Raw genomic sequence first — 22,795 nt, 5'->3', positions numbered from 1 at the left:
AATCTTTCTCTCCGCCATTCTTCTTCTTCTAGATTTGGGATTCTGTGTTCTTCAGGGAATACCTGCGAGCTTTTCTAGTCCAATTGGCCGTGCTCTCGAATCATCAAAACGGAAGAGACACTCACATCCGGCAGATCAAAATCTACGGCCCTCGCCAGTAAGCTTGCGTCTTTGCTTTGCTTTTTCTCTTCAACACGAAGAGATCGTGCGCAGGAACGCAGTGATCGGGCATCCATTTTGCTTCAACACCATCGACTTTAGCATGAGATCCAGTGTGCGCTGACGAGAATAATGGTCAAATTTGCTGAACTTCTAGGGTTTAAAGGTTTTTGGATGGCTCAAGAGTGGCTGAGCGATTGGACGTCACGGAACCAGCAGGAGCTGGACGCGATCCACTGCAACGTAAGAATAGCCGAGAACCATGGCAGCGAGTACTCGGTGGCCGTGGAGATTGGGAGTATGCAAATGGTGGTGATGATGCCGGCGGCGCTGGTGATCGGGGTGGAGGTGGCCGACGAGCTCGAGGACCTCTTGGGAGATCTCAACTCGAAGCTCCAGGATTTGGCACCGGCCAAGCTCCACACGGTTCTAGACATGCTACTGGCCACGATCATGGGTTTGGACGCGAGGAGGAAGAGGCAAAAGGTGGCGGACGACGATGGTGGCGGTGACGAGGACGACGAGGACGACGAGGACAGGGTTGGGATCTTCGAGGGCGAGGACTTCGTGGACGAGAACTCGGAGTTCTTCTCCCGGTCCCCGAGCTCTCTATACGGCCTGGCGGTGGCAGCGGCGAGCGCCTGCGAGGCGGACCCGGCGCTCAAGCACTGCAGGGTGGCGGTGGAGATTGGCATCAAGGTGGCGCTCCGGATCGGTCTTCTCAACGCCAGGATCGCCCACGCCTACGGCCTCGTCACGGAGAAGCCGCTGGAGATCCTTCTCAAGTTTGAGTCGGTGTGGGGGAACGCGCGGCTGGCTCCCAAGAAGAGCTTCTATCCTCGGAGCGTAGAGGTGACGCAGGGCGGCGAGCTCAAGGCGGAGAAGGCCTCGTACGCGCTCTCGACGATGCTCCCCGACCTGGTGAGAGTGTTCTGTGACTTCTACTGCCTGGGCAGCCGAGGCGAGTGGAGCAACTATATCATGAGCTGCCAGCTCCAGCAGGCGGCGGCGCGCGAGAACCCGGTGCTCGGCCTCGTCTCCTTCATGGCGCTGCAGCTGGATATGCTGTGGGAGAGCTGCCCGTTCTGCTACAGGCTCCTCCCGGCCTCGACGTTCAAGGTCCAGCCGTGCAGCAACGATCTGTGCCAGTTTACGTGCCAGGAGACCGGGCTGGGATCCAACGTCCTGGAAGCCGTGCGCGCGAGCCCGGCGGTGGTGGAGCTGGAGGTGGCGTTCATGAAGTTCGCGTCGCTGTCCACGACCCGGGACGTGCTGGAGCCATTCCCGAGCTTCATGCTCAAGGAGAGGGAGCTACGGGAGAGCAACGGCTGGTTTGGATCCATGAACAAGTCCCCCAACTTCGCCAACAAGATGGTCGGGCTGGTGTCCCAGGCGCTCGAGACGGTGCCGCCAGTGGAGCGCCTGGCGCAGTGCTCGAGCGAGGCCGAGGTGGTGGCGCTGCTGGAGGAGGAGTGGCAGCGGTGCGCGGCGGCTGGCAAACCGGAGAGGCTCCCGCTCAAGCTCCTGCGCTTCTGCCTCGCCACGGACCGGCTGAGCTTGCGGCATCTGGGCGAACAGGAGCGGCTGCCCATTGCGTGCTCGGACCAATTTGTGGTGCTCTACGACACGCCCGAGCAGGAGGCGGTTCTAGACTCCTCCACGGCCTCGTTCTTTGCGTTTCACGGCAGCCCGACTTATAACTGGTACTCGATTCTCCGCAACGGCGTGCGATCCATGAGCAACACGCGCTACATGTCGACCGGGGCGGCGTCCGGGATGGGAATCTATGCAGCCACTACACTCGCGATGTCCCGGGGCTACTGCAGCGTCGGCGGGAGTGGGGCTGGGTATGGGAGATTTGGCACTGGGACGTCGTGCGTTGGGGTGATTGAGGTGTTCGCGCCGGTGAGCCTCAGCCATTACTATGTCATCCCAAAGGAGCACGAGAAGAGTGTCGCGCTGAGGTACCTCATCGTCTTCGACGGTGTGGGTGGGTACCATAGCTCCGGCACCATCTCGCGGGACGTTTTCCTGGATGGCAAGATCAATCTCGTGAAGCACCATCGCGAGCTTCGCAATCGATTGTAGAACTTTTTCAAACACTAAACTGACTCAAAACTTATAGAGTTACCCTAATGGCGGGAAACTTTCAAAAGTTAGGGTTTATGAAGTTGCCCTAGCGACGTCTATGGTAGCGCTCTCCTCGCTCGATCTCTGGCGCCGCGCGAGCGCCAGCGGCGATGGCGCCAGCGGCGGCGGCGGCCACAGCTATTCGAGATTTCCATCGGATTTTCCCTTCCACAAGCGCATTCCAGGTACTCGATTCGTGGTGGATGGACTCGGGGCGCAGTGTGCTGGGGACTGGTCCAGGGCGTATTTCCTCACGCACTTCCACGGCGATCACTACGCCGGGCTGGCGCCGTCGTGGGACAAGGGGATGATCTTCTGCTCGCAGGTGACCGGGCACTTGGTGGTGGGGGCGCTGGGTGTTCGCCGGGATTTCGTGGTGGAGCTTGCGATGAACTCTGTGATCTGGATTGACGAGTGCCAAGTGACGCTGGTGGATGCGAATCATTGCCCCGGGGCTGTGCAGTTCTTGGTGGAGGTCCCCGAGCACGGAACTCGGTTTGTTCATACGGGGGATATGAGGTTTACGCCGGTGATGAAGGAGGATGCCTCGCTTTGCAACTTTGTTGGAGCCGATGCCGTGTTCCTGGACACCACTTACTGCAATCCAAAGTTCGTGTTTCCAGCACAGGAAGAGTCAATCAGCTATATCGCAGAGACCATCGAGAGGATGATGCTGCAAGAGGAGAGAAGCCAGCAGCGCACGCTGTTCCTGATATCCACGTACGTGATTGGGAAGGAGAAGATTTTGTTGGCCGTGGCTGAGAGGTGCAAGTGCATGATTTACGTGAACGAGAAGAAGCTCGCGTTGCTCAAGTGCTTGGATTTGGGAGAGCAGGCAATGCTTTGCTTCACGACCGATCAAGCACGGAGCTCCGTGCATGTCGTAGGCTGGAATGTTCTTGGGGAGACTTGGCCGTTCTTCCGTCCCAACTTCAGCAATATGGAGATGTTGTGCCTGGAAAACAAGGTTGATCGTGTGGTTGGTTTCGTTCCAACGGGCTGGACGCACGAGGCAACTTTTCCAGTGAGGAAAAGGGGCTCACTGGAAATTCATCTGGTGCCATACAGCGAGCATTCTAACTATGAAGAGCTGAGGGAGTACGTGGGATTCTTAAGGCCAAGAGAAGTCTTTCCGACGGTCGGGCTTGATGACAAAGGCATGGACAGCAAGACCGCGGACGCTATGAAGAAACACTTTCGTAATCTCGTGGACGAGACTGGAAGCAAGAGGAAGTTCCTTAAAGGCTTTAACAGGAAAGCGACGAATAAAACACCGGAGGTAGAAAACGAGGATTGCAGCGAGCATCTGACTGCCTTTGGACGTAATGCCAGGAGGAGGAGCAGGGAAGATTTTGAGCAGAACGATGGAAGCAACGATATAAGCAACGAGAATATCGAGACGAAAATGCAGCTAAAGAGCGTCCTGCCTGAGTCGGTCTCGGATACACAGATTGAGAAGCTGCTCTTGGAAGCATCGGGAGACCTTAATGCCGCGGTGGCTCTTTTTTGCAAACAGCAAGCTTCACCAGAACGGAAGGACACAGGCACAACGATCACTCTGAGATCCTGTAGTTCTCAGAGTGCTAAAGGGCCGAAGCATCCTCCAGCAACACCGCCTCCCGGTAGACCAACGAAAGTTCCAACTACAAACAAGTCTAGAGGATCTAAAAGTAAGACGAAGAACTCATTAATCAGCGGCCAAAGGTCTCTTCTTTCGTTCTTCAAGAAAGAATCCGCGTCGTCCGAAGCAACAGAAAGTAGGAGCTCTGGAACGACAACTGATCAAAAGGTGAAGCAGCTAGTCACCATGTTAGAGGTGTCTGAACCTTCAGCGTTGGCTTTACTAGAAAAGGGAGGCGGGGATATCGCGGCAGCACTAGACTTGCATTTCAATTCCGCCAACATCTCAGAGGTACCAGCTATAACATTGAAAGATTGTAACGAGGAGAACTTGCAAGATCCTTCGACAGCAGTGGCGGTGGAAACAATAGATGACATGAGCGAAGGCAGGCTGGATGGAAACGTTTCAAGTGGTCGATTATCACAACCCAAAGAAAGCTCTAGAGCAACATACGTAGCATTACCACTCAGCAGCTATGATCCTGTCCACCACGGTATAGTTTTCTATTATCTTATGTCTAAGCTTAGTTGTCTCTCCTTTTCTTTTCGTGCTAGCTTGCTGGAAAGCCGATGAACTAGCACCATACTTGCATCTGGCACGCACGTTTGAACTCGTTGAGAAAGAGAGTGGTCGCTATCGTACCACAGAAATGCTGTGTAACATGTTCCGGAGGTACGCTGACATTCTTTTCTCTTTGTTTATCTCGTAATTTGCAAAACTTGTCCTGCAGTTTGCTAGCGCTGTCATCGGCAGATGTTCTTGCTGCACTGTATTTGACAACAAATCGTATCGCCCCCGATTATGAAAATGTGGTTAGTTGTCTTTCTGTCTCATACGGCGTGCTCAAAGGATAGTTTTCATCAGTTTATGACTAGTCTACTTGTTCTTAGGACCTGAGCATCGGAACAGCTACCGTGGTTATGGCTATTGAAGAAGCAACAGGAACACCGAAGTCCAAACTTAAGGAGATGTACAACCGTATGGGCGATCTGGGTGCGTCACTCTGTTTAGCTACACAAAGTACTGAGGAATGTGTTTCTGTTTTGCAGGTGACGTTGCACAAGCATGCAAGCAAACACAATCCATGCTGAGGAATCCGCAACCGTTACTGATACGTCACGTTTTCAGCACATTAAAGCAGATAAGGTGAAATTGCTGGTCATCTTAAATCCGATCACCGAGCCTCCTTTTCAGCAAAGAAACCGGCATCGGAAGCAGTAGTCGCAAGAAAAACATGGTTGTGGGTCTCCTGCGATCATGCCGTGAGAAGGAAGTCACATATCTTGTACGCACTCTGGTAGGACAATGACGACCAAATAATTATTCTTTAGTAATGATCCAAACAGGTACAGAACATGAGAATTGGTGCTATGGTACGAACGGTTCTTCCAGCTCTGGCAGAAGCGGTTGTATTACATCGGGACAATTCTGCAGTAGCGGCCTTGAAGCATCAGGTACGCTCTTTTATCTTACACGCTCCTTTGTCAAGAGTTGATCACAGGAAGTGTCAGCGCTAATTGTAGAGGCGTTCAATCTTGTTCCAAATTTTGTAAGTAGTAACATTGTTTTACATGTCACTCAATTCCTGTGACTCAGGACATACTAGTTCCGTTTCTACTAGAACAAGGCATGGTAGCACTAGCTACGAGGATGGTTTTAACCCCTGGAATTCCCATAAAGCCCATGCTAGCAAAGTATGTTGCACACATTCGACTTTTTTTCTTTGGCCATAACAACGTTTAATTACAGAATTGCAAACGGGGTCCCTGACGTGTTGAAAATCTTTGAAGGAAAATCGTTTACGTCGGAGTTTAAGTATGTATAGGAGCGAGATGTAAATTTAGTAACAGATTTTTTTTTCTCGACAGGTATGATGGCTTTCGAGCACAAATTCATCTTTTAGACGACGGATCCGTTCGAATCTTTTCTCGTAATTGCGAGAATTCAACGTCGCGTTTCCCGGATGTGGTCGAAATTATTAAGTCGTCAACGATCAAAAGAGACAGCCGATCATTTATCATCGACGCAGAGGTCTGATCGTTTCTTGATTCTGGTATGGCCTTATTCTAAAACTGTATTGTCAGCTGGTCGCAGTTGACAGGGCAAACAACAATAAGTTAATGGCCTTCCAGTCACTCAGTACTCGTGAGAGAGGGGGACGAACAGGGACGGGTGTGGATTTGGACAAAATTACGGTGCGTACAGCCCATGTTCTTGCTAGCATACCGTGAAAAGATTCTCGCAGGTCAACGTTTGCGTTTTCGTCTTCGATGTTATGTACGTGGATGGTGAACCGTGAGTTTTTTTCCTTGTTCCGTCGAAATTTGCCTGATCATAGCGTGTAAGTTTTGGCAGGTTTGTAAAAGCACCTCTCAGGCTCAGGAGACGACGCATGCATGACTTGTTTCCAGAAGTAAGGCCTGGTTATCTCGATTTTGCGGCGGAGAAGACTGTAAGTGGTTCTAAGTTTAAAAGGTAAGAACCGACTCTAGGCTTTTGCAGTTCACACCCGAGGAGCATAACACGGAGCATATCCAGGACTTCTTGGGACAAGCTATTGCTGCTTCATGTGAAGGATTAATGGTAAAGGCCCTGGACGAAGGCTCGTTTTACGCTCCAGCAAAAAGAGCAGAATCTTGGCTCAAGGTGATTCTTTGAATTTTGTGCTGATAATCATTTGAAGTATGTGTAAACAGCTGAAGCGAGATTATGTCGAGGGATTGAGCGATAGTCTTGACCTTGTACCTATTGGAGCTTGGTATGGGAATGGACGCAAAGCTGGATGGTACGTACAAAGAAATAGCTTCCAGTCTTTGCTCATCAAGTCCTCTGCAGGCATAGCCCGTTTCTCCTTGCGTGCTACGATCCTGATCAGGAGGTATTCCAAAGCGTTTGCCGCGTTATGTCCGGCTTCACCGACGCCTTTTACGAGCAGGTAAATCCTCTGTATGATCCGTCCTCCGTTTCATTGCTCTCCAGATGAAGGAGTTTTACTCGGAGGACAAGCTTCTAAGCAAAAAACCAAGCTACTATCAAACTTTGGAGCGGCCCGATGTGTGGTTCGCAGCTGCTAAAGTGTGGGAGATTCGCGGCGCCGGTGAGAATAGTCAGCACAAAAGCTATCAGTTGTGATTGCGTTTCTTTTGTTTAATGCAGACTATACAATCTCCCCGGTTCACCAGGCAGCCGCTGGCCTAGTCCATCCAGACCGAGGCATTTCCTTACGCTTCCCCAGATTCGTGGGCGAGAGGATCGACAAGTCCCCGGAAGACGCAACGTCGCCGAGCGAGCTCGTACAGCTCTTCAACGCGCAGACCCGCAAAGTCGACATTCCAACATAAAAGCCAGCACACGCTCTAAAGTACGCTACGACTCCGAAAAGGCAGTTCCAACGATCGAGGAGGTAAGTAAGCTTGTCGTCGAAGAGGTAAGTAAGCTTGTCGTCAACGCCCATGGAAGCTAAAGGTTTCTTTATTGCTGTGCAGAGAAAGAACTCTTGTCATATACAGTCGTCCGAAAAAAAGAATCGCTCGATCACTGGAGAATCGAGGCAGTGTGGTGGAACCGCTCGGTCACTTTGCGAATCGAGGCAGTGGTGGCGGCGATCGAAAAGGAAAACAAGGAAGAATGGTCAGAGATCTTGCCAGAGATGGTGAAGTAGCAGCAAGTTCCAAGTATCTGGGACGCCCGGCAAGCACCAGTGGCTACAGTCCTGCTTGCTCCGCGCCGCCGGCCCAGCGTTGGGTCCCCGGTACCACAGCGATGGGTGGCCGTCCCTCCGCAAATCGGTCATCTCCCCGATATCGAGCAATCTCACGCCGCGGAGCTTCGCAATCGTGTCGCGGGCGATGCGCGTCGTCCACGCCTCCTCCCTCCGCTGCCCGCCATCGCTCGCCTGGCCGGGCATCGTCTCGCGATCGCAGTGCCCGCCACTCCTCCATGTCCCATTCCTGGCAAGAAAGAAAGAAAGAGATTTGGAGAGAGGAGCTTTAGAACAGAGTGCTCTGTTTTGGGGATTTCGCGATACCGGAAGTGGACCGAGGAGTAGGATCGGAAGAAGACGGCGGTGGCGCTGGTGTCGATCCGCTGGCGCACCCACTCGCCCCATGTGTGGATCGCGCGCGCGTACGCGTCGCCCACGGGCATTGTCACGTTCACCCTGTTGCGCTGGGCGAAGTAGCATCCCCTGTTTTTAGGGTTCATGCGAAACAGTTAGGAAGAGGGGAGAATCCGATCGAAAAGAGTAACTAACGATCGATGGGATGGATTGGGCAGCTCACCCGCGCAGCGTCTTCTCGTAATTCCACCAGTGCCCGGCATTGAAGACGAGGATGCGCGCGCCAATCCACCTGGGCGACGTCCAGTCCAAGACATCGACATGGATCGCCGATCGGACCTTGGCGGGGCTGCCCGGCGGTGGCCGGCCCTGCGGCACCAGGAAGGGCGATCGGTAGTACTCGAGCGTGCAGTTGTAGTCCTGGAACCGAAACGAGAGGAATCCCGTGTGCTTGGTGATGGCCTCGCCGTTCTCCTCGAAGATCCGCGACTTGTTGGCCACGCCCTGCGCGAGGATGCACAGCAGCGACTCCCACTGGTTGCGGCCGATGGAATCGCCGACGAAGACGACGCGCTGGCCGCGGAGGCGGTCGAGGATGGCGCGCGGATCCGGCGCGCGGAGGTTCTCGGCGCTGCTCCACCGCCACTTGAGGTAGCCGAGGTCCGGGCGCCCATTCTCGGAGCACCGGAACCCATCGTCGATGAATGGGCACGACCGGGATTCGTAGAGTGGATAGGAATCGTCGTAGATCCATCGCCCTCTCGTACTCCTCTCTGGATCGCCGCGCAATCGCTGGGCTTTCTCTGGATCGCAGGGAGATGGAGATGGAGATGGCGATGGAGATTGGACTAGCGGAGGCGAAAGGCGGGAGCTTTGGCCGGAGAGCGTGGAGGAGACGGCGGCGGCGGCGCCCGAGAGGCTCCGGAGGATGAAAGCCGGGGTGGAGGAGGGAGAATCCGAGTAGAGAGCGCAGAGTAGAAGGGCGGTAACGAAGACGAGCGTGAGGAATGCGGCGGCGGTGGAGGTGGTGAGGAGGGAATGGAGGTGGCGGTGGTGGTGGTGGTGGTGGTGGAGGATCTTCTCGGCCATCCAGCTCTCCGGTTCATCGCGCCGCCGCTCCTCCTCCTTATAGTACGCAAACAAGAAGCAAGAAAACATAACAAACCGCTGCCCTCTAAAGGCTCTAAAGGCGTCTTTCTTGAATTAGCGAAGTAAAACGTTGGCGGTTCGATTCCCGTCCAAACGGAGTTAGGGCTACAAATCCTTTGCGCGGGATTTAGCGCAATTGCGTGATTTCTCTTGTGACTTTCAATTTCTCTAGATCCGACTCGAGAAACTTTTGCCGCTTTTCTCTTTCTTTTTCGTCCCTTACGTAAGCTCGAGAAACTTTCGCTGCTTTCACAAGGATCTTCTCTTTCTTTTTCCTTTTTTTCCTCTGCTTGCCTTTTTGATCCTTGCTAGATCACGGAATCTCTAAGGTGTGGCATTGCCAATGATACTTGTTACTGGCACAATCTGAAAAGGTGCCTTTGTTTACTTTTATCATTCAATAGAGTAGACGGAAACTTTCTCTAGCTCAAGGGATCTTGGGCGAACTGAGCTGCTACGGTTGGTCTTCTATATTCTCTGTCTTTTTCTCTTCGTAGCTTCCACCTTTGGAGCTGGAAAGAAATCTCTTCACTATCCAGTGTGACATCCGAATTGGAGCGCACCAATGCACTGTAATACAGCTCCGAGAATGCTTTTTCTTTGCCTTAAAACTCTCTGATAGATTGGCCTGCTTCTCCAAGTTGTGATGTAGTTGATGTATATGCAGCTTTCTCTTTCCTGGCCCAAAAACCTTGTGCGTGATCCTTGGCAGCATATTTCTCGCTTGGAACTACATGTTTGGAGCCAACAATCTGTCACGGTGCAATTTACGATAGAAAAGTGAATATACCTGTCAGTACTGTATTCTTCTTGCTTGGCTTATTACTCAAAACTCACATATAAAAGCCCACAATTTTATGAGAAAGTCACTTTTTCGGTAATACATTACGAAGACAAAGTAGTGCAAACGTCTAGTTATTTAAGATCGTTCGTCTCACTCTTCTATCTATCATGCAGGTATTTATAAAGAAAGCCACTCTTAAGTAATGCATAGATAAAACTAAACTAGACATCGGCTGAACTTATGGTAGAGGGGATCATTTGGTCTCATGCTTCTTGAATCCTTAGGTCTCATGCTGAATTTTGAACATTTCTTGTACCTCTAGTGGAAAAAGAAAATCTATTGCTTCAGAAATAGAAAAGAGCTAACCATAGCTAACACCGTGATTAGACAACGATTAATCAAGTTACTATTCGATTCTACTCCAGCAACTTTCTCTCTCTTTTTTTGCTTGAACACACAATCGGGATTATTGGCTACATGCCCTTTACGAAAATCCGAGACCTGAGATCTAGATGTATGGAGCCGCAGGAATTTTCGACAGCTTCCGGAAGATCCATGCGGGCGATTGCGTCACAACATTCGCAATAGAAATTAAGCGCTTTATATAACAATATTACAATTACATGACATTAGAACAGGCATCATAAACAAAAAGTGCTACTGAAAAGTTAGCTCTGCAGAACAAGCTAGCTCTGCACTCTTAGGAACACGAATGGTAAGCAAGCCGTTCCGGAAAGACGCTTTAGCCTGCTTCACGTCTGCACCAGAGGGGAGCTTAAGCTTCTTTTGCTTGAAGACGTTGCCGCTGGTCTTAACGATGAGTTCCGGCCCTGCACAGTCCACAATCACTTCCTCTCGCGACAAGCCTGCATGGTCAACAAGCCAAGAAAACGCGAGAGTTTTCAGAGACATACCTGGAACTTCGACACAAAGAATGTGGTGATGCTCGTCATCTGCTGTATTTGCCCTGATGGATCGCCTCTTGGCTACAGCAGAGAAGAAGAGAACAACAGGAAATTAAAAGAAGGAAAAAGAAAAACATAAGATTGATCATCTAGGTTGTCAATTGGCATTGTTGAAGCTGTCCCTTTGAACGCAGAGGCCCCTTGGGAAGGCGAATGGTGCGAATCTCATCCTGGAGATTATGTATTGCACTGTGGACGTCGGCATAAGGAGGAACCGCAAGCCTCTCGGGGCGGAACACGTCCTTCTCCATGGAAACACGCATGCCCTGTCCATCTTTTACAACAGTCACTTGATCCAGCGACGTGAGACCTGTACGCAAGAAAAAAATTTAAGATAACGTCTGCAAATTATTTACCGGGCACTTGCACATCGACAGTGTAGAACTGCTGGTTCTAGAAGGACAACCACAATAGCTTGCGCTCGTCATATTCAGCAAGCCACAGAAAGAACCGAAGTTAAAACACTCCAGGCAGGATCGAAGCCATAGCTTTATTGTACTTGTGGCAGCAGTGTTTCTTCTCAAAGTTGTAGACGAGACCTCCATGATGAGGGAATTCCGGCAGTCCCCCGGCATCAGCCACCTCCTGCGCCAACTCGAGGCTCCTGGCACACCTCATCAATTTCAAGTGATCGCTGGAGAAGAAAGTGCGTGGAACAACAGGTGTAGCAAATGATCGAGAGCGCTCATGGACAAGAGCGGTGAGGTTTGTGGAGTGCAGACCAAAGAGGTTGGGATAGCACTCAGCGGCAAACGCACGCGCCTGCTCCTTCAACTCGTGCACGTTTGGCTCCCCGGCAAAGACTTCCTTCTCGGCTCGGCAGGCAACATTCCGGCAAAAGTCGTGCACGAGGGGAGTTTCTTCCTGTGTGCGGTGATGGATGGGTGGCTCTCCACGGCAGCAGCGGATTGCATTCTCCGTGGCGTTGTCCACGAGCTTGATCATGTGTGTATATGGGATGGGGTAGTCGCCTATGTCGTCAAACCCGAGTGGTTTTTCAGCGGGTGGGGGGAATTCGCCGCTGACGATTTCGGCGTACTTGAGCGTCTGGTCTAGGAGATTCGCCTGGAAGCAGCCCGTGGCGCCATCACATTCGCCTAGCGCCCGAAAAACTTGGCCGAGGACTCGGTTGTCTAGGCGGAGCAGCAGAAAGTCTCCATACCCTCTATAGGCCTCGTTCGTCAGTGGTCTGCTCACCTCCCAGCCATTGCTCCTCGCGCTTGCTGTGTGGATGCTGAAAAGCAGCGGCTAGTAAGATCAATAAATAAATGGATCCGGAAATTTTTTATTAATATTTTTCTTATACTCCGAAAAGAGCATCAAGATCAAATCAAGAAAAAGAAGAGTAGACTCTTCAAGCTTTAGAGTAATCTATTGTTCCTTTTTCCAAGCATGATCAAAAGTAGTATTGGTAAATAGTTTAGAACCATTAGACTAATAAAACCAAAGATGTATGGTAATTAAAAAATTTTAAACACTATGCTTAGTAAAAAACTCTTATCCATTAAAATAAATTATCATAAAATCTGGACCATTAAAAAGGAACAAAAAAACAGACCAGATATACTGATTTGCTTAAAAGCACAAAACTTATATTCAAGTTAAGTGTTTTCATTGCTTGCTTACAATTTTTAAGCTATATAACATTTAAAAATCTTAGTGTAGTTTCAATTTTTATTTATCTCAAAATTTTTTAAACTTATATTTGATTACTTTTGGGGTGATTGACAATGAAAATGACAATAGTTGAAAGTTATTTTTCTAGAACCTTAAAAACTGTTTCTGGATTATGTTTTATTTAAGACATTTTGCACAGAATTTTAAAAAGGAATTCAAAAGAGTGTGGAAGTAGGCATTTACAAAAGTAGTAGAAGAGATTAAATCTCAAATTAACCTTGTACATATTGGAGTGGAAGTTCATTGGGGAATCACTTTATTTTAAGATCATCATTTTGGTCATTTGATATGTAACATTAGTGAAGTTCTAAGTGGTTGGTTGTTAGAAGCAAGAGAAATGCCTATCTTTTGCATATCAGAAGTGATCTAATAAAAAGTTATGATTTGGTTTTATGAAAGGAGAATGAGAGATCAAGATACTTTAGAGTCTACTAATAAGGCATCTTTAATTTCAGATGCTAAGAAAAAAACTGCAAAAGGACATTGTAAGTATGAGGTATTATTGTATTGAATTGCCAAAAAGAAAATAACATTTGAGTTAAGGGATTTTCTTTTACCTCTATTGGCAGCAATTATGGCTCTATATAGTCATGCATCATTGGTTATGAGCATATCTTAATTCAAGTTTGTGCAAATAAGTGTTTTACACCATATTTACTATAGTCAACTTATACTAAAACAGTCTTTTTATTTAACCAAGGACAATTGCATTCTAGTGAGTAGTTTTACACCCACCAAACTTCTTGAAAGACAAATGACAAAAAAAACTTACATAAAAGATCAAGATAAAGAGAAAACCCCATTATATTATAGTAAGTGTATGGCCAAGCAATAGTAGACAATGCAAAGTTCTAATTTAAATGTTTTATTCTTGAGTTTCCCTGTATGATGATATGATGATTTAGGAACTTTTTAAATTGTAGAAAAATACAATATATATATAGGTAATTTTTCCAATTTTCTTTCACAAATGTTGGATAACAATTAACAATTTAAAAGATGATGAATTTAGATTTACATTGGTTGATACTTCAAATAAAACTTTATAAAACTTATATAGAAAGTTAAGTAACATCTAGATTATTTTGGAGTATTTAAAGGATAAAAAAATTCAAGTTTAATGTTAGCAATAGGGAAATTCTAAAAGTTCATAAATAAATAATAAATAATTTTTTCAACACACTCATATTAATTTATTTGTATTAAGTTTTAAGGTTAAATATTTGTATTTTTTTAAAATTAAAATTTAAGATAATATTTATGAAATAATTTTAATAATTATATTATAAAATAAAGATATAAAATTAATTTTATATATAGAAAAAATTCAAAACAAAAACTTTTATTTTAAATACTAATTTTAAAAAGAGACAAGGTTGAAGAATTTAAGTTATCACCGGCAAAGTCAAGTCAGGTGTAAGGTGAATCGTCTCAAAGATGAGATTTATTTTTATTAATTAATATAATAGTATTATGATTTAAAGTATTTTTAGTGTATATATAATTATCTAATTTTTTTTTTGCAAAAGATATTATTAATAAATACTTTAGAAATTATGTGATTTTATAAAAAAATTTACTACAAATATAAAATAACTATAGTTTTGAGTAAAAAAAATTTAACAATCATATTTTCTAACTAAACACATAGGATGCATATATTCTTTAACTTATTTAATTTAAAATATTTATTAAATTACAGTAGTTTATGTACTTGTACTAAATATATACATTTTAATTATTTTTAGATTTTGAAGTTTTCTCATCAAAAAATAGGTTTTGCATAAATATCTATATATAGAGTTAATAAATTATATTTTAATTAAATACTCTTATAGAACCTATATAAAAGAATATTAAGTAAAAATATTTTTAAAGTAATAAATATATTTATTAATATAAAAAGTAGATATTCAAATTCACAAAAATAAAATAGTTTTCAATTTAAATACTTCATTCACAAACCTTTATAAGAGTAGAGATGATATATGAATCTAGAAAAATTATAAAGTTATATAATTGTTTTTATAAAAATAGTTAATTTTTAAAAATTAAAACCTAATTTTTTTTCTTATAAGCTTTTGATAATTTTTTTTAAAATAATTTATAATAGCTTATATACAGGAGTGAGTGGTCTAAATTGAAACCAATCTAACAGCTATCAAAATCCTATTACACCTAATATTAATATATAGCATCATAGCCATACACTTGGACCTTACAACATCCCTTTCTCTAGAATGATGGAAAACAATTAAGATCCTCTTGTGAATAGGCCAAAATCTAAAGGAACATAAGGAGGAAACATTAATGGATTTGTAAGTGATGCCAATTGTTCCTAATCCCTTTGTATGAAGCATTTTAGCTATTGCAAATGCATAATTTCTGGACGATTGGCTTGTTAGACATCATGCTAAACCCCATAAACTTGTAGTCTAACTTTCCACAATATCTGACATAGTTTGTTCCCTTGAACAAGGAGCCCTATAGACAACCCACGTACTGTAAGATTGGGAAAATAGATTAATACTAAATCATTCATTTTGTACTTCACAAGTGGATGATGATAGGAGTTGTAAGACCATTGTTGTCCCACTTATATGCGGCTCAGGTGTTTGGTAGACTTTACTCAGACAAATGAAAGAATGTTCATCAAATATTGATCCCAAGACCTAGCATTAGCAACTTATGGTAATCGCAAAGGTAAACTCAACTCTATTAGTAATATTGGATCATGACCATATAAAAGTTAAAATGGTGAAGCACCAATAGAGCTTTGCAACCTTATGATATACATATATCAAAGAAACAGCAAATAACCATCTAAATTCGAATGTTAAAAGCTCATGTACTTCATAATCATCCCTTTTAATGTTCGAACGAACCATTCCATTAAACCATCTGACTATGGATGATAAACACTCATGAAAGTGTGAAGTGATTAAATTTTCCATTCTATTTTAGTCATTTAACCATACCTCCAACCATTTAAAGGAGTCTCACTCACAACCTCCATAAGTCCTATTCCGAACTTAGGGCTAACTAGCCCCAAGAATGGCATCCTTGCCACTCAAATTTTGCACTTGGTCCAAGTGCCCTATATGTCCAATCCCACAATTGACACCCAAAGGTACCACTAACATATCAGCTCATTACGCTAAGGCTATGCCCATTCACCTTTGCCACACTTGTGGTTCAACACCACTTGCATCAAAGTCTCATCTCTCAAAGACTAGGCCATCTGTCCATGAGTGGTCATCCTAGATCCATTCTTTAGCATCCTTTGGATGCCCATAGACATGGGGAATAGCTTTCCTTAATATCCATTTTTTAATCTCTACCAAATCCCTTTCTATGTTCACTGACACTGCCACTGGGTCAAGGCCCACAGGCTCGACCACCAAGTCCCATTGTCCTTTGGGACTTCCACACCATGTGATCGTAACCTTGGTCACTACATCAGAAGACTACCCCTCTTTCTTTCCACAATATAGGACTTTGGGACAACATTTTGGAATACTATGGCCCTACACGAGCTTTATAGGTACTCTCCCCGCCTTTTGCCTTTGGGTGCTCTAGCCATGGGCTTCAAACGAGGTTTCATTGAGCCACACCAGGTATCCAAGTAGGTAGTGCCACCGACATTTGGACTAGGAACATCGACCATTTAATCTCCCGAGGGAACTAAAGCCGGCTTTTGAACAATTCACCAAACTACCCCGTTTATCAGTCTGTATTCACTTTAGCCTTAGACTTCCCAGTGGTTATCTCATCACCTAACACCTTGGTATAGCCTTTTTGGGACAAACTAGCCTTTCCTGGCCAAACTGGCTCCACTAGGGTCCAATCCCCACACTCTCCCTATTATACTTTGGAACCCCCCCTGCCCCCAAGGGACGGTCACTTTGGGCTTTCACCCAACAGCCTGTATTAGTATTTGGACTCGAACTCGGACTCAGTCTCGGTCTCGGTCTTGGCTTCGAACTCAGACTCGGTCTCGGTTCCATCTTGGACTCCATCTAGAACTCTATTTCGAATCCATCTCAGACTCCATTTTGGAGTCCATCTCAGGTCCATCTCAGACTTCATCTCAGATCCATCTTGGACTCCATCTCAAGTCCATTTTGGACTCCATCTCGGGTCCATCTCAGGTCCATCTCGGACTCCATCTTGGGTCCATCTCAGACTCCATCTCAGGTCCATCTCGAACTCTTCCATATGTCATGTGTTGGTCCTTTTGTGTCCCTTTTTTAGAGACTCACTTATTGCTCGCTTTGTGCTCATTCCTTGAGCACTTTGTTGGGAGTTCCACTCCCACTCTCAACTTTTCAAGTCAGAGCTTTTAGTCTATATGTGTTACCTCATTTGGCTTTTACTTTAGCCACTACCACATGGCACCCTTTTGGCTCCTTTTTGGGGCCTAGGGATTTTATGTCTCACAATACCCCAACCAAGACATCAAAACATGAAATACCTCAGCCATAAATGTAAGACCATTATTTAAAAGAATTTGCTTCAGACAGGAATGCTGAAATACCACTTGATTGAGGATGAAGTATTTAATAGTAATTGCAAATGCATTAGCAAGAAAATTAACTTCCATCCAGCAAGTCAAGTAGTCAGAAACAATAATGACATACTCATTGCTAGTGGAAAAGGCCTTATTAGATCAAATGCGACCAATTCAAACGAACAGGAAATTGCAATTGACTCTAACTGTCCTTTCATAGTATGAGGGGGAGTATTACGAGTTTGGCACCAAACACAATTATGCATATACCAAATAACATCACGTCACATCTTCAGCTAATTAGAAAGACTTGCCCAACTTCTCGGTCATGCGAATGGGTATATGTCCCATATACCCATTTAGAATAAGAGAATCATGGTAGACATGAAAAAAATGTAGAATGAAGATTGAAAGCACCACCAATCATAAATGATCATCAGAATTTATCCCAACAAAATAAAGAAAACCATCTTTAAGGTGATATTGAGAATGTAAATGTTAAAATGGCAAGTCATCGAAGGATTCTTAAACCCGTCACGAAGCTTTTAAATCTATGGCTCAATTTTTTGAGTTTCAGAAACTTCGTTAAGAGAAGGTAAATCTTGTTTTACACCTTATAAATATTGAACATCACGTATAGCAGTTTCTGATGACACACAATCCTCATCCATAAAATCCATAGATGCTAGAATAATAAATTTTTCAAAACCATGAGAAAAGAGTTAAGAAGGAAAAAGAACTTGAGAAAGGGCATCAACATCAGCTATAGAACTCCCCAAATAATAAACAACTTCAAAATCATATATCTAAAGCTTTAAAGGCCACTAAGCAATACGACCAACTAAGTTCTTCTGCTTCAATAACAAAGTAACTACAACATAATCACCTTTTAATAATGTCTAAGAACCATATAGATATACATGAAGTTTCTCAAAACCCAAAAGGTATTAAACACTCCTTCTCTATCATGGAGTAGTTCATCTCCACTGGTTGTAATATATGGCTGATATATGCAATGGGATGGCACTGATTAGGCACACTCAAGCTCTCTTGCATCAACACAACTCTAAGACCAATATCAAAAACATCCATGCGCAAAATGAAAAGCCAAGTGTAATTAAAATATGCCAAAACTGGAGGAGTTGTTAATAGCTCTTTGAGATCCATAAACACTTGTTCACAGTTTATAAATCATATGAAAGACAATGTTGATGACTTCAACAACATTTACAATGGTGAAGATGCAATCAAAAAGATAAAAACAACAAAGATATTACACCTTGCCTAAAAAGTGCTACACATCATTTACACACTTTGGAGTAGAAAACTTTAGAATAGCCACAAGTTTGTCAAGATCAATTTGCAAACTTTTACGAAAAATATGATAACCAAGATAAGTTATGCCCTTAGACTTAAACACACACTTTAACTACTTAAGCTTTAAACTAACTTCATATAGTTGATCCAACACCTACAAACATCACAAATGTGTTCCTCCCATGTCCCCTCTAAGTGGATCAAAACATCATTGATAAAGTCAGTAGTCACTTCAGCATATCATAAAGAACCTCATTTATCATTGTTAGAAAGTGGTTAAAGTATTGTTCAAACCAAATGGCATCACCAAGAACTTGTATAAATCACATAATGTACGAAAAACAATCTTAGGAATATCTTTTTCAACTATTGGCACTTGCCAATACCCAGAAGCAAGATTTAACTTGGTGAACCAATGACTTCTCCCTATACGATTTATAAGATCAGTAGTATGAGGAAGAGGGTACATCTCTAAAATCGTTAATTCATTTAACAAACGATAGTTAATGCAGAAATGAATACTCCTATCAAGCTTCCTCAAGAGATAAGGTTCACATACCCAAGGGTTCCACAACTTTCGAATAACACCCTTTTTTACATCTTTTTGACATTTGCACATAAAATCTTGATCTCTTTTGATAACCAATGATGAATAGAAACATAGATTAAACAAGTATCCCCAGTTGGAATGGGATAATGTATTGCAATCTTGGCCTCAGACGACAGGTCAAATTCAAAGAGGTTGGCATACTCTTTCATGAGTCGGTCAACTACTACAACACAAAGATCGTTAGAGGGATTAGAAGAGGGAATAAAGGAACAAGACAGAAACAAAGAAGGAAGTAATGGGGAGAAAAATATGATGGAAGCAGAGGTAAATACAAAGGGATAAAAAAGAATAAAAATAAGAGGAATGAAAGAAATCTAAGGAAGTATAAGATAAAGGAGAGAAACATCAAAGTCATACTTGGCATAATTGCATTACAACCAATTCATACCAATAATAAGGTCAAAAGCTTGACTCAATACCACCCATAATAACTGCAGCTTAAGCTTGAGATTGCCTACACACACAACTAGTCTGCCTTATCCCATGCATATGCATATGTATGGTCGCTATAAATAATGAAAATTGGCTCTACAATATGACATAAATATAGACGATAACATGTGGAAACATGTCGAACAATAGAAGATAAACTTAAGCTTATATCAACCAACACAAAAAGAATAAAAGGAGATCTCTTGTTATAAAATAAGCTTGAAAAGTAAACACTAGATGAACTAATGTCGAGTGAACCCTTTGATGATACTCTCGAATGAAATATGGAGGGATCACTAACTTATTTATATAAAGACCCTTCACTACTCACATAACTCCTTATTTGCTAGAAGCATCTTAGTGTTTAAACCTTCTACTATAGTAGCATTAACAGGATGTTGTTGACACTAAGGTCTCCACCCAGGAAATAGAAGTTGCCAATTTAGAAAACGCTAATAATGCTGATAAATGTGACCAACTTCATCACATGCCCAGCAGTGGACATCATAGCCACAGCCACGACCATGTCTTCAACATTGTTCTTGAACTTGACAATAGCAGCATGTAGTGCACTTGAATTTGGAGTTGAATTCCAAGCCCATTGCATTACGAAATGAGGGTCTGGTACAATCCCACAAGCACCAGCTCCCCATATCCAGCACTTGCATGCAAAATAGTGTCAAACAGTGTCTAGCACAATTTTGGCATACTGGTGACTTAACATGGAAGGTACCCCACTGACTAAAGTAGTGTGGAGTTTGGTGTAAGCAACCAAAGGGAACGACTTGAGAGATGATCTATAAGGTTCAAATATAGAGGGAAAGGGCCCATGAACAAGAGTGCACCCCCTTTCTCAATTGATTAAGGGTTTTGGGATATTTGGGGTTAAGCGTCCTTGGGTTTGAATAGTACTAGGCTGGGTGACTTCCTGGGAAGTCCAAACTCAAGAGCTTTACACTGGGCTTAGACCCAAGCCAGACACAGAATAAAGAGTGATATAACCCAATATATGTATGATATGTATGTCTTAGATGGTCAGACATACATTCCAACTACTATCCTTACAATACATTGGGAACCCCCTATAGCCTCCTCCCCCCCCCCCCCCCCCGAGGAACACACGCTTTGGGCTTTCACCCCAAGCCTTCCTTAGTACTAGGAGTTAGTCTTTGGGACAAGCTCGAAACTTATTGAATATGAAATATTTTTAGATTATGAATTTAAACACAGAAAAAACACTATTGTGTTCAAAACAATTTCTATATTCCGTAGATATGCCAAATGAGCAAATCTAGACACTTTTCATAAATAATATTTGGGACCGAAATAAGACTAACACAAAGGGCATGATAGCAAAGGTGTTTGGCAAGCATGGTAAACTATTATATAATGATATTGAGGGATTTGATACGCAAGGGTTTTTCCCAAGCCAATGCAAGACAGAGTAAAAGATAATTAACAAATTAGGCCAAGTATGTTTGGCTAAATAGACATTTAGGAATTCCTTTCTTATGCTCATCCTCCTTCCGTTATAGTAGTAAAGAGAGAGTGTCTGTAAAGATTGGCTAATAAGTATCTTTTGATACTCGAAGTCACATTTGCGACATAGCATCAACCTCCATTAGTACAAGATTATCTCCTACAAAAAGTTAGGGATGGTTAGAGCAAGTGTATGCACAAGTCCTATAATATCTTGACAAAATGCTAGCCACAACATTCCCAACTTGATCCACTCTGACATATTTAACTCCGCACAAAGCAAAAAGCTTCGGAAATGAATGTTAAATTGCATCACTGATTCAAGTGGCCCTTGATAAAAATGATGTAATTGTTAAAAGGTATCATCACAATCGTTAGCATATCCAAATGCTCGTTTGAAGACATCCAGGAGAATGTTCCAATCCTTATGAGTGGTTGTATTCAAACCATTGTATCATTATAGTGTTGTCCCTTGGAGATACGTGGGAAACCCATGCAAACATTAAGCATCATCCTAAAAATAATATGTGATAATCACCGTAAAGTGATTAAACCAATGGTACATATCATCCCCAAGACTCCCACAAAAGAACTCCAGTCTGACACGAAGATTGGCACTAAGAGCAAGAGGAGATGTACCACATGCTATAAATGCTGCTATCAATTGAATCTAATTGCCTAACTATAACCATATAGCATCAAGAAAATGCACTAATTGCTGCTCCAAAGTCAAAAGAGGAGGAGGTTAGTGCTTTGCCATGAAGATAAATAAAAAGAAAAAAATAAAAGAGAATAAATTTGAAAAAGCTATAAGGAAAGGCAAATTTAGACAATACAAAAGTTAAATCTAAATCAAAATCCTAAATCCAAACACTCTTTAGGGACAATGAAAGTTGCCCCTCATCTTCACCAATATGAGTGCATAAATAGAATATAGAAATGTACATATATAAGAATGAGTGGTTTGGATTGAAACTAATTCGACAACTATTAAAATCCCATTATGCTAATATTAGTATACAGCATCGTTGCCGTACACTTGGATCTCACACCTTTAAATTTATTTTGAAATATATTATATTTAAAATAAAAGAGTATATATAATCATTTAAAGATATAAATTATGACTATATATATATATATATATATATATATATATATATATATATATATATATATACATACTTTTAAATAACTTATAGTGTTTCCTCTAAAGGTCCTAAATTAGGAGCTGCACCTAAGGATTAACAGAATCCTATAAATAAGTTTAATTGTACTAAGGGATGTTATGAATTTAAAAGTTCCATGTATTTAGTTGCTTGTACCTGCGAGGAATATAACCAAACCTTAAGTTTAGCTTAGGTTTAAGAGAGAGTTCAGGAATCTATGAAGAAATTGTTAACACCCCATTATTTATGTAATGCATAGTTAAAACCCCAGTAAAAAAAAAAAGAGTTGGTACACTAAGTAAAAACCTTAGCAATATAATTACCTAATGCCAAAGTAAACGAAGTTAAATTAGCTTGATAGTATGGATACCCTAACTCCCCAATTCCATCCCAAAGGAAAGGCCTAAACCTTTAGGAATGGATATGGTATACTATAGTTTTTGGGATGGGAATTATTCTTTAAGCACTTTCTTGAAAAGCTTGTTGGCTATTTAAGGCTACTAATCCCTAAGGTTTTTTGGAAGCACCACTAAAAAGTTTTTTCAAAACTATATTCTTAGCTTCACTATCCTTCATATACTTTTAAAACCCTTTATAAATTGAATTCAAAATTGAAATTACAGACTATGAATTGCATAATAAATGTCACTTGTATAACCATAATAGATATATTTAAACTTCGTGCACAGAGTTTTTTTTTTACTAATAAACTTTACTAATATAAGAAGAAATATAA

At 43.2% G+C, this 22,795-nt stretch overlaps 3 protein-coding genes across 4 annotated transcripts; 2 read left to right on the top strand and 1 right to left on the bottom strand.

The window, feature by feature from the left end:
* The first annotated feature begins 55 nt into the window (after positions 1 to 55).
* LOC9651689 lies at positions 56 to 2,289 on the top strand. The gene is made up of 2 exons (XM_024677320.1): positions 56 to 157; positions 214 to 2,289. Exon 2 carries the CDS (start codon positions 292 to 294, stop codon positions 2,245 to 2,247), a length of 1,956 nt encoding a protein of 651 aa, XP_024533088.1. The 5' UTR covers positions 56 to 157; positions 214 to 291; the 3' UTR covers positions 2,248 to 2,289.
* Positions 2,290 to 2,341: 52 nt separating this feature from the next.
* On the top strand, positions 2,342 to 7,505 carry LOC9650996 (DNA ligase 6). 2 transcript variants are annotated; one of them, XM_024677341.1, is made up of 20 exons: positions 2,342 to 4,403; positions 4,465 to 4,582; positions 4,641 to 4,722; positions 4,801 to 4,903; positions 4,960 to 5,056; positions 5,105 to 5,207; positions 5,263 to 5,364; positions 5,412 to 5,459; positions 5,507 to 5,604; positions 5,660 to 5,725; positions 5,779 to 5,941; positions 5,995 to 6,105; positions 6,156 to 6,205; positions 6,266 to 6,362; positions 6,413 to 6,556; positions 6,607 to 6,695; positions 6,746 to 6,845; positions 6,890 to 7,007; positions 7,067 to 7,337; positions 7,396 to 7,505. In XM_024677341.1, exons 1-19 carry the CDS (start codon positions 2,348 to 2,350, stop codon positions 7,249 to 7,251), a joined length of 3,930 nt encoding a protein of 1,309 aa, XP_024533109.1. In that variant the 5' UTR covers positions 2,342 to 2,347; the 3' UTR covers positions 7,252 to 7,337; positions 7,396 to 7,505. The 2 variants fall into 2 exon arrangements, with proteins under 2 accessions (XP_024533109.1, XP_024533108.1); XM_024677340.1 differs by having other exon boundaries at positions 5,257 to 5,364.
* LOC9650892 (protein trichome birefringence-like 11) lies at positions 7,366 to 9,084 on the bottom strand. Its single transcript, XM_002972338.2, has 3 exons — positions 8,191 to 9,084; positions 7,938 to 8,096; positions 7,366 to 7,860 (listed from the first exon to the last, which is right to left on the bottom strand). Exons 1-3 carry the CDS (start codon positions 9,054 to 9,056, stop codon positions 7,542 to 7,544), a joined length of 1,344 nt encoding a protein of 447 aa, XP_002972384.2. The 5' UTR covers positions 9,057 to 9,084; the 3' UTR covers positions 7,366 to 7,541.
* Positions 9,085 to 22,795: the final 13,711 nt, after the last annotated feature.

This window comes from Selaginella moellendorffii, unplaced genomic scaffold (genome assembly GCF_000143415.4).
Source record: "Selaginella moellendorffii unplaced genomic scaffold, v1.0 SELMOscaffold_19, whole genome shotgun sequence".
NCBI classification, from domain to species: Eukaryota; Viridiplantae; Streptophyta; class Lycopodiopsida; order Selaginellales; family Selaginellaceae; genus Selaginella; species Selaginella moellendorffii.
The sequence above is the reverse complement of the archived record's forward strand: the minus strand, read 5'-3'. Positions and strand labels throughout refer to the sequence as shown.